The sequence below is a fragment of the Episyrphus balteatus genome, chromosome 1 (genome assembly GCF_945859705.1).
Source record: "Episyrphus balteatus chromosome 1, idEpiBalt1.1, whole genome shotgun sequence".
NCBI lineage: Eukaryota > Metazoa > Arthropoda > Insecta > Diptera > Syrphidae > Episyrphus > Episyrphus balteatus.
The window spans coordinates 23,738,759-23,753,835 of record NC_079134.1 but is presented as its reverse complement, the minus strand read 5'-3'; the positions used below and the strand labels follow the sequence as shown (position 1 = coordinate 23,753,835).

The following is a 15,077-nucleotide window of genomic DNA, read 5'->3' as shown; positions in this document are numbered from 1 at the left end:
GGATTTCAATGCCTATGAACACACATGCTTCCGGCGATTTAAAATTTGAAAATTGTGTCTACAGTCATTGAAATTCTTGTCATCTAATATGCAACTGAATAATCGCGCGATCAAAATCACATGTGTGCGCCTAGCCTAAATGTGCAAAATTTCAATTAATTTCATTGCCAATATCCTGAGATAACGGTAAAAAGATGTTATTTTTTGATCTACATAGGTTGTCATTTAAAAAAATATAGAAAATAATAAAATAACAAATATACACTTAGGAGCAAAAAAATGGAATCAAACTGGGTTTTGTAAAAACGATAATTGATCAGGATGTAGTTGACACACATGAATGTTAATGGTACCATTGAAAAGCTTGAAATAAAAGCTTTAAGTAAATGAACTTAAAAATCTGTTCACTTAATAAAGATGCAATCAACATAATGAATTATTTGAGGAAAAAACACTGAAATTGAAACAGAGTGTACCTCCTCTGGAAAATTTAACATTAAAAAAATGATGTGCAATTTATTGACAGATAACGCTAATACTATCGTAAGGAAAAAAAGACTGCAATTTGAAACAGACAGTATCTGGAAAATTAACATTTAAAAAAAAATTAAGTGCAATTTATTGCAAGATAGCGCTAATACTATCGTACCTATGCATTTTTATATTTCTCCCAAAAATTCAAAGTAAAAAATTCAAGCTTTAAAATGAGATCATGAAACTTTGAAGAAAAAATATTTTATCCATTGCAATTTTTGTTTTTAATATAAGAATTTATTTGATTCCGTTTTTTTGCTCCTAAGTGTATAAAATGGTGTTAGAAGAGAAAAAAAGTGAGTTTTTTGCTTTATTGATGAAAAGTGAATGGGTTCAAAAAATTCTAGCTCTTTTTGTAATTAATTAATTAATTAATTAAATGAAGAAGGTACTAAAGTTATAAATAGTTTTCGAGGGAATTTTAATAAGAATTTTGGTTAGAAGGTAGCTTTTGTAGATTGTAATAGGCAAAAATAATTTTTTCATTTAACAATGTTTCTTTCTTGTTACACTCGAAAATATGTTGTTATGTTGTTTGTGTTCAAATAAAACATTAGGGGTTTATTCTTACAGCAGCCCTCACCTGGTTTAAGGTTTACCTTAAATGACAAAAAAAAAAACTAAAAATAACGTTTTGTTGGCCAAAGTCTTAGCAAACTGTTTTATCACTATCCGATTAAAATATCAATGATAAGTAAAACTTATAGATTTATACTTATGGATTTAAAGTGGTCCAAAATTTTCTAATTATAATAATAAATAATCGTTATATAAGAAGTTATCTTAAATTTAATTGTTTTGACTAAAACAAAACGTGTCTGGAACTCAAAATTTTCCATTTTAATGATTTTGCCCTGTTCCGAAATGGTATACATTTTTTTTAGCTATATTATTTATCCAATTAAACATTTCTATAAGTACTATCTATTTTATGGAAACCCGGCATATTGCACAAGTCTCGATTTTAAATTAAGGGATGTCAAAAACTAATTATTATTTATTCTGAACAGTTTATTGAATTTTAACTTCGCAAGTTTTCTCACGCATTAACAAATTATTTTTTGTAAATAATTCTTTTACCAAAACAAAATCCTTGATTTTCAAAAGTGAAAACTTAGCAACAAGTAACTACATAGGTTTAACATTCCATCAATCACTCTTGCGCATACACAAAAATCAAAAAAAGTTTGATCGATAATAATATTTCTTTAATTAACAAATAAAATTCCCATCGTGTCTAATTTTTATTTTATCATAATTTTCTTTAAATATTACATATTTTTGATCTTTTTATAATTGATTAGATAAATTAATTGAATTAAATATGCAAGAACTAAAAAATACAAGTATTCACCATACAGCTCTAAAACTAACATCTGACATTCAAGCAATGAAAATCTATGCCTCATTGTATAAGACTGTTCAGGTTTGTTTTATTTCTTTTAGAAAAAATTTATTTACATAAATTCTATAAAATATTTTTATAAATAAAGAAACTTGTTTGCCAACCGGATGTTGATAAGAATGACTTGAGAAATACCCTTGAAGCTGCAATTAAGTCTACAGGACTTGAGACTGAGATTCGAAATATAATTTTTGACCTTGTTAAGAGCTCTTTAAATACAGAAATAAGAACCACTCCAGGAACGGTATAGCCTAAAAAGTTTCTTTAATGTTACTTTATCTTAACAAAATTTATAAAATACAGACTGACCCTTTGGGATATCTTAAACGATCGGCTGTTCAATGGGACAGAAGGGTTAGAAAATCACTGAATTCAATGTGCAATGAGCTTAAGATGCCACTGCAAGGTCAACCAAGATGTGTAACAGATCGTGACGAATTTCTTTCGAAATGGGAAGAACTTAGCAACTATACAATAGGTATGACAGGTGGATAAGTTGTTTTGTATATCGATGATTCCTAACCTTTAAAAAAAAAAAACATCTAGATTTAGCAAGTTTTCGACCAGTTTATGCACCAAAAGACCTTTTAGATGTCCTTTTGTCACTAAAAGGTCCTAGCAGATCATTGGACAATAATGAGTTCGTGTATATTTTTACATAAATCGTCAGTACTTACATTTCAAAATTTTGTTTTCACTTTTTATAGCCAAATTCCAAAATGGGAGTTTTCACACATTTCTTTGCCAGTAAAAAATCTGTTCGATTTGGTAAGTTATAGGTTTATTCTTCCTCTTAAATAGAACTTGACCTGGAACATTCTCATTGAAGAGATCCCATTTTGCTGAGTTATTGCGCCAAGATGCATCTTACGACATCAGTATTCAGTGTCAGAAAATTTTAGACTACAAACACGCGCCGTTATGCCAACAAATACTCAAAAAGGGTAACACCCCAGCCCCATATCGTGGGGCATTATGGGCTTACATTCTTGGAAGTCACATCAATGTTCATGTATGTTAAATTTCAGTATACAAGCTTAAACTAAGTTCATCTTTTACATTCCTTTGCAAATCAAATTCACCCTTTTGCAATTCGAATTTACCCTTTGAAAATTTAATGCTAGAACCAATTAATTAGTGGAGTAACTAAAGCTCAAAAATTGGCAATATTAGGGAACCCTTAGATTTTGATGATCTTTTTTTTTCAAACGTAGGTAATTAAAAATTCTTTAAAGTCTATAGATTAAAAATTGCCGGTGTTGCCGTTTTGATTTTTTAAATTTAATTGAAGATTTTTGTGAACAAAAAAAATTTTTTTCAAAAATTTTTCTTAAATTTTATAAATTAACTGATGTCAAAAGATTGTCTAGGTTCTAGGAAATTCAAGGAAAAAAAATATATGGGAGTGAGGGACATCGTTCAAGCGATAGATGCAATTTTCTTATTAATTGACTTAAAACACAAACAAAAATATTTGAACACAACGCGGCAGCACCTACAATATTTAAATATACATTTTTAAAAAGCTAGAAGCTTAGTGACATTTGTAAAATTAAAATTAAGTTAATTGAATGAAGGGCTTCTGAAAGAATATTAATTGAACTCAGATTTTTGAAAAAAAAAATTATTTACAAAATTTTAACATGTCGTTTTTAAAACTTTTTCGTAATACAAAATGCATTAATTTTCAAATTTTTTTGCCATATTTATTATGATTTGAAATTATAAAACGAAATGTCAATATGTATTATGGTTTATGAAAAAAAAAAAAAACAATAAAAAGTATTTCATTTTCGAAGAACTTTTTTTAATAGAAGTTTTGAAAAAAATTTAGGTAACTTATTTTTTTTTAAGTTCAACATTTAAATATAAAGTTATTTTTATTCATTCAATAGCCCTTATTGTTGAAAGTTTAATAGCAAAAGTTTGAAGTTCTTATTTGCCAAAGTCTTTGAGAAAATCAATTATTTCAATGCAAAAATTCAGTTTTTATCAAAAAAAAATGAAATTGAAGTAATTTTTAATTTTTATTTCAAAAGTGTAATATATTACCTTTTCTGCTTCGGAATTCAGCTGATAATACAACAATTTTTTTTAAATAAATTCATAGTTTATTAGAAAAAAATTGGAAAAAAGTCGTTTTAAATTTTTTCAATAACATTTTTTTTTTAATTCTGAGTTTGAGCACCATTTTTTCAAAAACTCTTAATTAAATTTAGTGGATTTAAATTTAAGAGATAAGAATGAGCTTCTGGCTTTTAAAAAATGTATTTTAAAATATTGTAGGTGTTGCCGTTGTTTTTGTTTGTGAGAAAAATGCATTTATCGCTTAAACGATGGAAGATTGTCCCTTACTCCCTTATATTTTTTTTTCCTTAAATTACCTAGAGAATCTTTTGCTATCATTTGTTTTATGAAATGTAAGCAAAAAAATGGTTTTGTTCAAAAAAAATTTAATTTTAATTTAAAGAAAAACAATACGGCAACATTGGCAATTTTTAATCAATAGACTTTAAAGTTTTTTTAATTACCTACGTTTGAAAATAAAATCGTCAAAATCAGAGCTGTTCTGCCGGGTTCCCTAATAATTTGCTTTAGTTACTTCACCAAATGAATTCACATAAAATCACGTTTGAAATATAGGTAGGTAGGTACTACTTCTCTCTTAAGCTGAAAGTCTTAATCTTGGCAATCGAAAGGATAAAACTTATGATATAAGCTTTCTAAACTAAACAGTTTTATCTTGTTCTTATTCTGATCGCCAAGACTGAGGTCTTTGATCCGACATCTTTTTTTTTTTAATTAAAAAGTCAAAGTGATTTGATTTTCAAAAGGTGAATTTGATTTGCAAATTGAGTTTGCCAACAGGGGCGTACACACCATTGGGGCAAGCGGGGCGGTGCCCCGGGGCCCCAAACGACTGTAGGGCCCTGACTGGACCCAATGCAGAGAAGGCAACTTATTATAAAAGTAGCGAAGCAAAAAGATAAGATATTTGACATGAATCCCTTTGGGACAAATTTTTTTGAGAGACAACTTATGTACTTTCTTCCAGTATAATGCATAATGAATTGGTAGCCAGCCACTTAATATGGGTGTTTTCATAAACGTCTGCCTAACTTAGGCCTGCGTTAGTCGTGTTCATAAAGTCAGATGAAAATCAAACGTATTAATTAGGGTGGTGCAAAAAATGTTTCTTTTTTCATTTTTCGAAAAATTTAGATTTTTCAACAGTTTCCTGTGGAATTCGAAAAAAATTAAACGTGGATATTATTTTGACCAAATTATCGAAGAAAAAAAATATACATTAGGGTGGCTCAATTTTTTTTTTTTTTTATTAATGAAAAAAAATAATTTTCACTACAGAAAAAGTTTGTAAGACATGGTTTATGAAATATAATGTAAAATTGAGCAGGCATTTTCGCATTAGGGGGCTTAGAAACATAGTATATTTTAAATTTACTCTTCAAACAAAATCGATTTAATTAATTTGATATGAATTAAATATTGCTATAGCAAACAAACAAACTTTGTTTGCAGCAAAACTATTTTTTTTTTCAAACGCAAAAAAAATTTTTTTCAACACCCTAATTAAAAATATTTTTTTCCATTCAATAATTTGTTTCAAATGTGAACCACTCGTTTTTTTTTTTATTCCGCTATTAAAAGTAGAAGAAAATATGTATATTTTTTGTGCCACCCTAATATAACACGGTTAACAAATTTTCCGTGCTATTAAAAACATGTTTTCTGGAACTGAAAAAGGAAATATTTTTTTGCTTATCAAACAAAACTCATTCTGTGGTCATTTTTATATTTTTTTTTTCTGACGTTTATTAACACTTAGTGACTAATGAAAATTGTACTAACGCAGGCCTGCAAACATTCTGCAGAATTGGTGTGTTCATTAATGCAGCAAAGCAGAAAGACGATTGTACTAACGCAGATTTCCGACGTTTATGAAAACACCCTATTTCGTCTCAAAAAATTAATACCTCACGGGCCCAAAAAAAAAATTGCATTTTTGAAAAAAAATTAAATTTTATGTAAGGTCCCCAACAAACATTACTTTAAAAATCTTAGCGACCAACAAATGATACATAAAAAAAAAAGTATGGCGTATACGTACTTTTATTTTTTTATATATCAAAGGGCAAAATATTAATATTAAAAGGGCCCCAAAATTAAGTCTTGCTCCGGGGCCCAGCAACTCAATGTACGCCTCTGTTTGCCAATGCATGAATTTAAAAGGACGAAATTCATTTTAAATTAGGTGAACTTAATTTTTTTAAATCTATATCACTTTAAACAAAAATGTTATTTTCCGTTTTTTTTTTTTAATTTTTTCAGAATATGGAACATTGGAATAAACTGAAAAGCAAAGTTTTAACCACCGATCATATTGTTGATAAACTGATTTTCAAAGATATTCAATTGACTGCTTCGAATGATGATCAATATTTTGTTTTCGAAGATGTTCTATACCAAGCCATGTTGTGTTTCTCTAGAGACTGGGAAATATCGGAGAAAATTCAATTTGAAAGTTTTCCATTGAAGGGTAAACAATACGATGGTCCACCATCGGGAGTTGTACCTTTTCATGGAATTTGTATGTTTGGTTAGCAGCTAGTTTTAAAATGGAGTAAAGTAATTTGCTAATTTTTTAATTTAATTTTTAAGCTGCTCCATTTTGTTATCTATATGATTCACCAATGAAATTGTATTTTACATTTCGGGCTTTTTATATTCGTTATTGCCATAGGTTGACAACCATTAATACTCATCCACAGGTAATTATATTGTTTTAAAATGAATAAAAGAGACGTTTCTTTTAATTTTGCGTACCTACTCACATTTTCGTTATACCTTCACACTTCACTCCTAAAATGTTGTTTTTGTTAAAGTCTCATTCAATTTTCTTTTTTGTCACAAGGGCATAGTAAGTCTTTGTTTGTTATTTGAAAAATTACTACAAACACACGAGCCTCAACTGTGGTCTCATTTTCGTGAGCTACAAATTCAACCGTAAGTTTAACATGATTTTCATATTAAATTAAATAAAAATAAATTTTTATTTTAACTAAATTTTAGAATTCGTATTGTGTTCAAATGGCTTATGCGAGCATTTAGTGGTCATCTACCTCCTGATCAACTTCTTGTACTTTGGGACTTGGTAAGACACATAAATAAGATGAACTTAAATTTTTAATTTTTTTTTTATATATATGCAGATGCTTGGATTTGATAGCTTGGAATTACTTTCACTCTTTGCAATTATCATCTTAAGTTTCCGCAAAGAAAGTATCATGCAAGTTTCATCTTTGGATAATATCGAAGCAATTCTTTCGGATCTTTCTTCAATCAAAGTTTTGCCTCTTATTCAATTAGCTTTGAGTCGAGATTAGTTATATGTATACAATTAAGTGTACAAAAATAATACAAACAATGTGCAATGTCAGTATTTTTTAAGAAAAATTACAAAATTAAATAAAAAATTTTAAATTGTTAAAATTTAGTTAAATATACCAGAATAACTAAACTAAACATAATCTCCTGTCTTCCTTAAAATTGTATTTTTTTATTTTTGGGATATTTTGTACCTATATCATTAATCCTAAATTTACACTAATATTCCGCTTATAATTCTACTATCTTTGGGCCTCTGTAAACTGGTCTATTCTTTCGCCTTGCAGATCTTAGATTTGTTATGAATAGCCAATAAAATCATATATTTTCGTCATTTGCATCATAGGAGCGGTTATTCTCCAATTTCATACGAAATAATGCTTCGAGGTTTGTCTCCGACATTTAAAAACTGTCGGATTCGGATGAAATCGGACAAAATCCGCTCCGACGGATTACCTCGCTAGAGCCGAATATGTTGCGGTTCATGCGGGTACCTACCCCATAACCCAATAGGCTCCATCTGCCGAAATTTGATTGGCTAAAATGATTAAAAAAATAAATAAAACCATTGTGTATATTTTATGGTAAAGTAATATTTTTTTTTTTTATTTTTGATTTTTCCTTAAAATACATAAATATTGAACAACAACAATAAAATTTGTTTCTTTGATTAAATAGTTTTTTTTTTTTCATTTTTATCTCTGTACAATGTTTATTTTTTTTATATATATGACTTAATTTTTTTTATATTATACCTATAGTATATAAGTTTTTTTTTTTTTTTTTCAAATTGTAAATATTTTGCAAATATGATTTTATTTTTTTTTTTATGATTTTATGCTTTACTTATATTTTAATTAAAATTTTAATAAGTTTTTTTTTCACAAAATTTGTCTCGATTTTCTTTTTTTTCTATAACAATTTTTTTTTTTAAATTTTAAAAATTAATACGACACACTAGAATGTAAACAAAATTTTTCAAATTTTTGATTTAGTTTTTTTTTTTTTGAATTTTCGAAGTGAACAATTTATTTTTTTATTGAATCCTACCTACAAAAAAATTTATATATAAAAACAACAAAAATCATATTTTTTTAAGAGAAATACATTATATGAATAGAATGATATATATTAATATAATCGAAAAAGCATCTAAGCAATATACAATTTGATTTGAAAGAATGAACATTTTTTTTTAATATATAATTAACAGTAGTAAAAAACAAACTATTGAAAAAAACTCCGAATAAGAACAAAATAACGTTAAAAATTTTTACAAGCGAAAATCTTTGAAAAATAAGAAACAAAATTGGAATGAAATAGGAATGCTAATAGCCATATTATTGACTAATTTCAAAACTACTAATTTTATAACAAAACAACTAAAGTTGAATTTTATAATCCAAAAAACTAATTTTACTGAAAAAAAATTATTTTGAAATTAATCAATAAATAATTATAAATCGTTTAGAAGCTTAAAATACAAGTTTTTTTTGTTTTTTTTTTTGTTAAGGAAATAAATACACACATTAAATTTTTATTTTTTTATGAATTTCGAATAGATAACTACTAGTAAAGCTTTTAATTTACAACACTTGTTTTGAGAAAAATTTTATACGATTGTTTTTCTTTTTCAATAAGTTTTAACTTTTTTTAATATTCGCATTAGATAACAAAAATTAATAAAAATACAAAAACAGAAAAAAAATTATTTAACAAATTACTTTTTACACTTTTTTTTTTGTCAGTCTTGCTTACGAATATAAGAATAAGTAAATGGGCAATAAAAAAAATCATTATTAAATTTTGAGATTTTACAATTATGATGTTTTTTGATAAATTTTGAAAAAAAAATGTATAATTTCGTATATAATTTGCTTTAGAAAATTTGAAAGTATTTCGTCCAAAAGAAATCGTTGCTTCGTTTTTCCGACAAAAAATATAGAACTGAACAACAAATTACAAGAAATTCAATTCAAATTACAGCAAATTTATCTCAGACTTAAAATTTGGCATAGGTATTGTATATTTTTTGTTTCTTAATATTTTATTTTTTATTTCACTTTTATTTGTTTGTAGTTATTTTTTTTTTTTGTTTATAAGTTATATAACTTTTGTATCCATTGTGTGTAAAGCGTAGTGCTATTCTGTAGGAAAAAATTAGTATATCGTTTTTTTTTTTAGTTTTCTTATAAAGTTGTTGTTTATGTTTTTTTTAGCGATAACACATTTGGAAAAAATCATGGAGGAAATTTGTTGAAGTTTGATTTTTAGGTTCGAATCATGGATTATTATTTTCACTGCAACATTGAATGCAATCCATGCAGTTATGCTATCTGTTATTACCATCACTTTTCCTATTTGTATTCGATGATGTCAGTTGAAGCTGGAAAATATTTAATCAAATTATATGGATTAGAATCTTATAATACATCTTAACGAATTTGATATTATGAAAGTATTTTTTTAAGATAATATGTTTATTGTGTTTTTTTATTTTTTGTATTTGTTGCTGTAAGCATTTAAAATTTCGAATGTTAATTTTTTCATTGGCGTTGCTGGGTATATTACAAATGCATGGGCAAAAGCGATTTTCAATTAGTTCAAATCTTTTTAATTATCGCACAGCTGTAATGAAATAATGTAGGGAATGTGTTTTTTATGAATCAAAAAAATGAATTGGGAGATAATGTCATAGCGTTTACGAGTATTTCTTGCAAATTCGACTTAAGACATGCCAGCAGTGTAACATTGAGTGTTTTCTGCGTTCCACTGAGCACCTAATTTTAAGCACCAATTTTTTATTTTTATCTCGAGCGAAGCAAGTTTTAGTTTTGACTGCTATAAACGGACACTACCTAAGCTTAAAATATGGTTTAAGGGCTTATACGTTTAAGGAACATAAGGTTTCAATTGTATAATATTCCTCTGGTAAAGCTTAATCACAAATATTTTATTTCTTTAACTGAATTGAGCCATCAAATGTATGTAACAAATTACTTTTTCAATTCTAAGCGTCAATTTATCAATGATACCTATGCTAATGTGAGTGTTATTAGTTTTTTTTTTTTTTTTTTTGTTAGAGATGTCCTTCTATGTCCTAATTATTTCTATCTTCGTGACCTTTTTATCAATATAATGAATCCTAAGCGGGCTTTAGGTCGTTACCAAATATTTTTAAATTACTGCCGCAGGGGCCAAAATAATAAACACCTTCTAAGTGTTTGGACAGGAAAACGTTTAATCCGTTCTGTGGAGACTCCAGTTTTCTTTTCAAGGTTTAATAGACATTTACCGTTGAAGTTTTGGTGTTTTCTTCAAAAGAACCCTGATGGAAATCCGACGAGCTTATACCTCGGCTGGAAAGCAAAAATTACCTCACAAATACTTCCATGTTCTAGTTATAAATTTTTTCAACTTTAAATTAATGCTCATTCGGCCATTGCATATAGAGGTAATTTTGAATCAGGAGTCATTTATGCTTCAACAATCAGACACGATTAGATCGGTGGAGAAAAATTTTGTATACATGAACAGATTTTATTTGTAGTAGTTCAAAATTTAAATTTAAGAAACCTTGTCATAACAAATGAACGCATGACACCATGACTTTAGCTTCTCTTTGATTTCTAAATTGTTTACATAATTATTATGTAGGTACTTGTTTTTAATTTCGTTATTACACTCAAAAATAGGTTGAAAATTTTTTTTTTTTTCAGGTTAGATTGACCCAGTGTGCGATGGTACTAAAACTTTCTTTCATGGAAATATAATAATTCATCTGTGTACAGTAGAGTGGAGCATTTTTGGACTTTTTTTTTCAGATCACTCCGTGCAAATCATAGTTTATGCGTTATGGTTTTCTGAACCATAATTTTTCCTAAGTGATCTCTGGGATCAAATTTGATCCCCTTATTTTGAGTCGTCAACGGAAAAAACGAAATCGGGAAGCTACCGAAAAATGCACATTTTCGTAAAAATTGAGATTTTTTTTAATTCTACAAAATTCCGCCTAGAATGATTTTCTTTTATGCTTTAATGTTTATAAAAACCTTAAGAGCTAGGATGTAACTGTAATAACGACGTTGTTTATATAGGATTTAAGAAAACCTCACTTTGACATACCCTGACCCATTTCAACCGAAATATTATATATTTTAATACTACACGTAAAATTTTCGTTTATAGACTAATATTAAGATAAAATATCAGCCTTTGTAACTGCATTTAATTTACATATGTCGATATCTTATTTCAAACTTTAGATATCCAACGTATAGCTGGTTCCATTATTCTTGTCCATGCGATGAGCCAACCAAAGCACAAACTTTCAGCTCCTTTATTGCAAAGGTACAAATATGGAAATTTTTCAGCACCAGGGGAGTTTAAAAAAAACTATTTCAAACTTATTAAAAGTTAAAGTTTTACTAGCGAAAAATTTGAAAAGTTTGCAAACGGGGTACGACTAAATATTTTTTTTTTTTTTGTTTTTTTTTTCAAGTTTATATATCAGAGCTAGTAAATCAGTTTTATATTATAGAAACCAAAATAATAATATTCTTTAAATAAAACATGTCTTTGTGGATATTTATGAAATAAATTTTAAATACAAATTATAATGAAAACTATTTTTTTTTTTGTAACTATTAAAAAAAAAACTATCACTTCTCAACTACTTCAGCTATTACGCACTGACCTTTCTTCCGTTCGTCATTTTTGACCTTCATAACATTTTCATTTTCATTGCAAAATAAAATCAGATTCTGTGTTAAGTTCTGTGTTTAATTGTATCGTAGATTTTAAATATTCGCTTACCTGTAGCGAACGTATTGTATCGAGAAGTGCTTTCTTCTCATCTAACAACATTGTTATATCATCTTGAGCAGCTTTTAAATAAGTTCGAAGTACATCGTTTTCTTGTTTGGCTTTTTGTCTGTAAGAAAATATTATAAATGTTTTCTTTATAGCAGTTGTATGCATGTCTTACCTATAACTCTCGGAATTCTCTTTAGAATGACTCAATTGCTTTCGAACATTCTCGTTGTCAAGTTTAAGCTGTTGCATGACTAATTGCAGGGACAGAATTTCACGATCTCGATCCTTATCACGGGGCAAAACTGACGTTCTTGGCGGTTCTTCTTGCATATCTTTAAAAAAAAAAAAAGTATACATTCTTTTTATCAGAAACAGAGATTTAAGTTTGCTTACGTTTTTCAATTGGTTGAATCTGTAAGACTCCATTCTCATCACGATGGATTTTCATTGAGCCTATAACTAAATTAATTGGAACTGGCCCCGGTGAGGTAATATTAACTGGAGGTCTATCTTCTACCAAATTAAGTTTCACATTTTCAAGTGAGATCTTTTTTTCGAAAAAAAAAGATATAAAAGCAAAGGTTAAGAAAATCACATTTTAGACCTTAAATGAGCTTATAAAAATTTACATTCAAAGGCAACGGTTTGGTGATGATTTCATCTTCGGACAAATCTCCCAATCCTATCACTGTACTCATTGACAAATCTAGTGATATATCTCTAAGACGAATATCAGCATGATGAGTAAACCATCTGTAATATAAAAAGATTGCGGTTATAATCAGGTTATAATGTAACTTGCTTAAAAACTTACTCTTGAATGCTTTTCTTATCAGTTATATCAACTGATTCATCAGGTGGATTTAATGTTTCTTCCAAACGCAGTTGAACACATGGTGGTGCTTCAGGATTATAAGGAGCCAAATTCCATGCTTTACAACGTGCACCGAATTTTGTCTGAAACATTTTGATAAATATTTTTTAAATGTGTTTATAAGTTTTTTTTTTTTAATTTTCAACAAAACATTTGGAAATACACACACATCGAAGGCTTATTTTTTTAATTAATTTTTTTTAACGTGGATCAGAATTTCAAAAATACTTTTACAAAAATTACATAAAAAGCGGTTTTTTACTCAAAACAATTACAGCAGAAAAATGTGCATTCATAAAATTGGTTTGAACATGCAATGGGGCAATGCAGATGCTTAATTATGATTTTGTTCAAAAAAATATAGATGGAAAAAATAAAGTAGATAATATCATTATGATTGATAAAATGTAACTCAAATTGAATGTTTTTATTTGGTTTTTGGAAAAACACAGAAACTTTATGCCGTTGAAATGCAGGAAGAATAACATCTTGAACAAAAATATAACGATTCTCGAATAGTTTAAGTTTTTATTTTTGGTTCTTATCAAAAAAGACTATTATTTATTTTTCCAAGGAAGAATTACCGTTTTTAAGTTCTTTTCTTATGTATATATATAATTCTTCATTTATACATACATTATTTATTTATCTTTATTCTGACCAGCGATGGATTATGCACAGATATATTTGAGTTTTAAAGACGTTTCATTGTATTGCAGAAGAACAAATCCGGAGCCTTTTTTCATATCTGGAATCCGGACTTTCAAAAGTTTAAAAATAGTTTTGCATTTTTTTAAAGTGCAACCGGAAGTGTGTAATTTTGGTTTAAAAGAAAAACAGAATTTTTTTATCGATATTTAGAAGTAGAGAGAATAAAACAGTAGAGAGAATAAAACAGTGTAAGTAAGGTTTCAAAACTTCTGAAAACCTGCGCTAAAAAAATGCTTTACCAAGAATATCGACTTTTTTAAAGGAAAAGTAAAACATTCTAGTTCGTTAAAGTTAAAATTAAAGTATAACTACAATCTTACAGACGTAAAATTATTTGAACTACCTACAATTCAAACTACTCTACATCCAGAATCAAATTCGAAGCAGGGGTAAATGTAAGCAAATCTACTGTTGACGTGTTATTCTTGGTGCTGCACATCTGAAGACTTTTAAGCTGTTCTAAAGGGTGAAGTAATATCCTGGGATGCGGTCATTTATTGCGGAGCACTCAAGCTTTATTTTCTAATTATTAACATTAACATTTTTGTTTCTATTTTATAAGCTTACGGGTTTAGAGAAAGAATGTTTTTCACACTTAGATAACTTCACTCACTGACTAATAGAAATTGAAATTATTTCTAAAAAATGGTACTTCACTCTCTGACCAAGAGAAATTGAAATCATTTCTAAAAAGCATTAAATGGGTAATGTCGAAGGATTAACTACAGAGCGTCAAAGTGTGACATAAAATTTTTAAGGGTATGTTTTGGCCTCACACGACAGACCTTCGTCTTACTTTTTCTCAGCTTTAAATACTTCAAATTACTTTTTAACTAAAGCAGACATAATTTTACTTTTGAAGTTAGTATACGTATACTTTTAAAGTTTAACTTTTTAGTATACATACGTTAAGTCATTTTAAACTATCAAAGAACCGACTTTCATTCCAATTTTTTTTTTTGAGCCGAATCCCATTTCAAATACGGTTTAGAAAAGGTTTTAAATGTTTTAAATTTTGCGCCACTGTTTATAGTTAATTTTTTTAACCGCTGGCACCAATTTGACATCAGCCTTTTCCATTTAAAAAAAAGTAAATAAGTACAAAACTTATGTCATCTCCACCAAAAGGAAGATGCGGCGAATTACACCTACTAGCGGTAGGTGCAATTCATTATTAACTTAAGGTCAGTAATGAATTACTTCAAGAGCTCAAAAAAACTATAATAAAAATGCATAATTTATTTGTAACAATTATCCATGCAATCATACATACTGTGTATTTTTAATGACGAAAAGAAAATGTGTGTAGTTACTTGAGATTTTTTTAAAACA

The 15,077-nt window shown here is 27.8% G+C and overlaps 2 protein-coding genes across 8 annotated transcripts in view; one reads left to right on the top strand and one right to left on the bottom strand.

The window, feature by feature from the left end:
* Window positions 1-1,681: 1,681 nt before the first annotated feature.
* Window positions 1,682-7,466, top strand: LOC129905550 (TBC1 domain family member 19). 2 transcript variants are annotated; one of them, XM_055981042.1, is made up of 11 exons: window positions 1,682-1,960; window positions 2,028-2,183; window positions 2,243-2,417; window positions 2,486-2,585; window positions 2,647-2,707; window positions 2,769-2,951; window positions 6,290-6,557; window positions 6,620-6,729; window positions 6,873-6,964; window positions 7,031-7,112; window positions 7,171-7,466. In XM_055981042.1, the coding sequence occupies exons 1-11, from the start codon at window positions 1,859-1,861 to the stop codon at window positions 7,342-7,344; spliced, it is 1,503 nt and encodes a 500-aa protein (XP_055837017.1). In that variant the 5' UTR covers window positions 1,682-1,858; the 3' UTR covers window positions 7,345-7,466. The 2 variants fall into 2 exon arrangements, with proteins under 2 accessions (XP_055837017.1, XP_055837018.1); XM_055981043.1 differs by having other exon boundaries at window positions 1,695-1,960; window positions 2,486-2,579.
* A 2,128-nt stretch (window positions 7,467-9,594) lies between these two features.
* The window catches only part of LOC129917778 (bridge-like lipid transfer protein family member 3B), a 38,677-nt gene continuing 33,194 nt past the window's right edge, over window positions 9,595-15,077 (bottom strand). For 5 of the 6 annotated variants that reach the window (XM_055997909.1, XM_055997929.1, XM_055997948.1 and 2 more), the window contains 6 exons: window positions 12,975-13,117; window positions 12,790-12,913; window positions 12,554-12,707; window positions 12,333-12,492; window positions 12,161-12,278; window positions 9,595-9,731 (listed from right to left, as the gene is read on the bottom strand). In XM_055997909.1, coding sequence (XP_055853884.1) covers window positions 9,678-9,731; window positions 12,161-12,278; window positions 12,333-12,492; window positions 12,554-12,707; window positions 12,790-12,913; window positions 12,975-13,117 — 753 coding nt within the window. In that variant the 3' untranslated portion in view covers window positions 9,595-9,677. Of the gene's footprint in view, window positions 9,732-12,041; window positions 12,067-12,160; window positions 12,279-12,332; window positions 12,493-12,553; window positions 12,708-12,789; window positions 12,914-12,974; window positions 13,118-15,077 lie in introns of all 6 variants that reach the window. The other variant, XM_055997919.1, reaches the window with a different exon arrangement.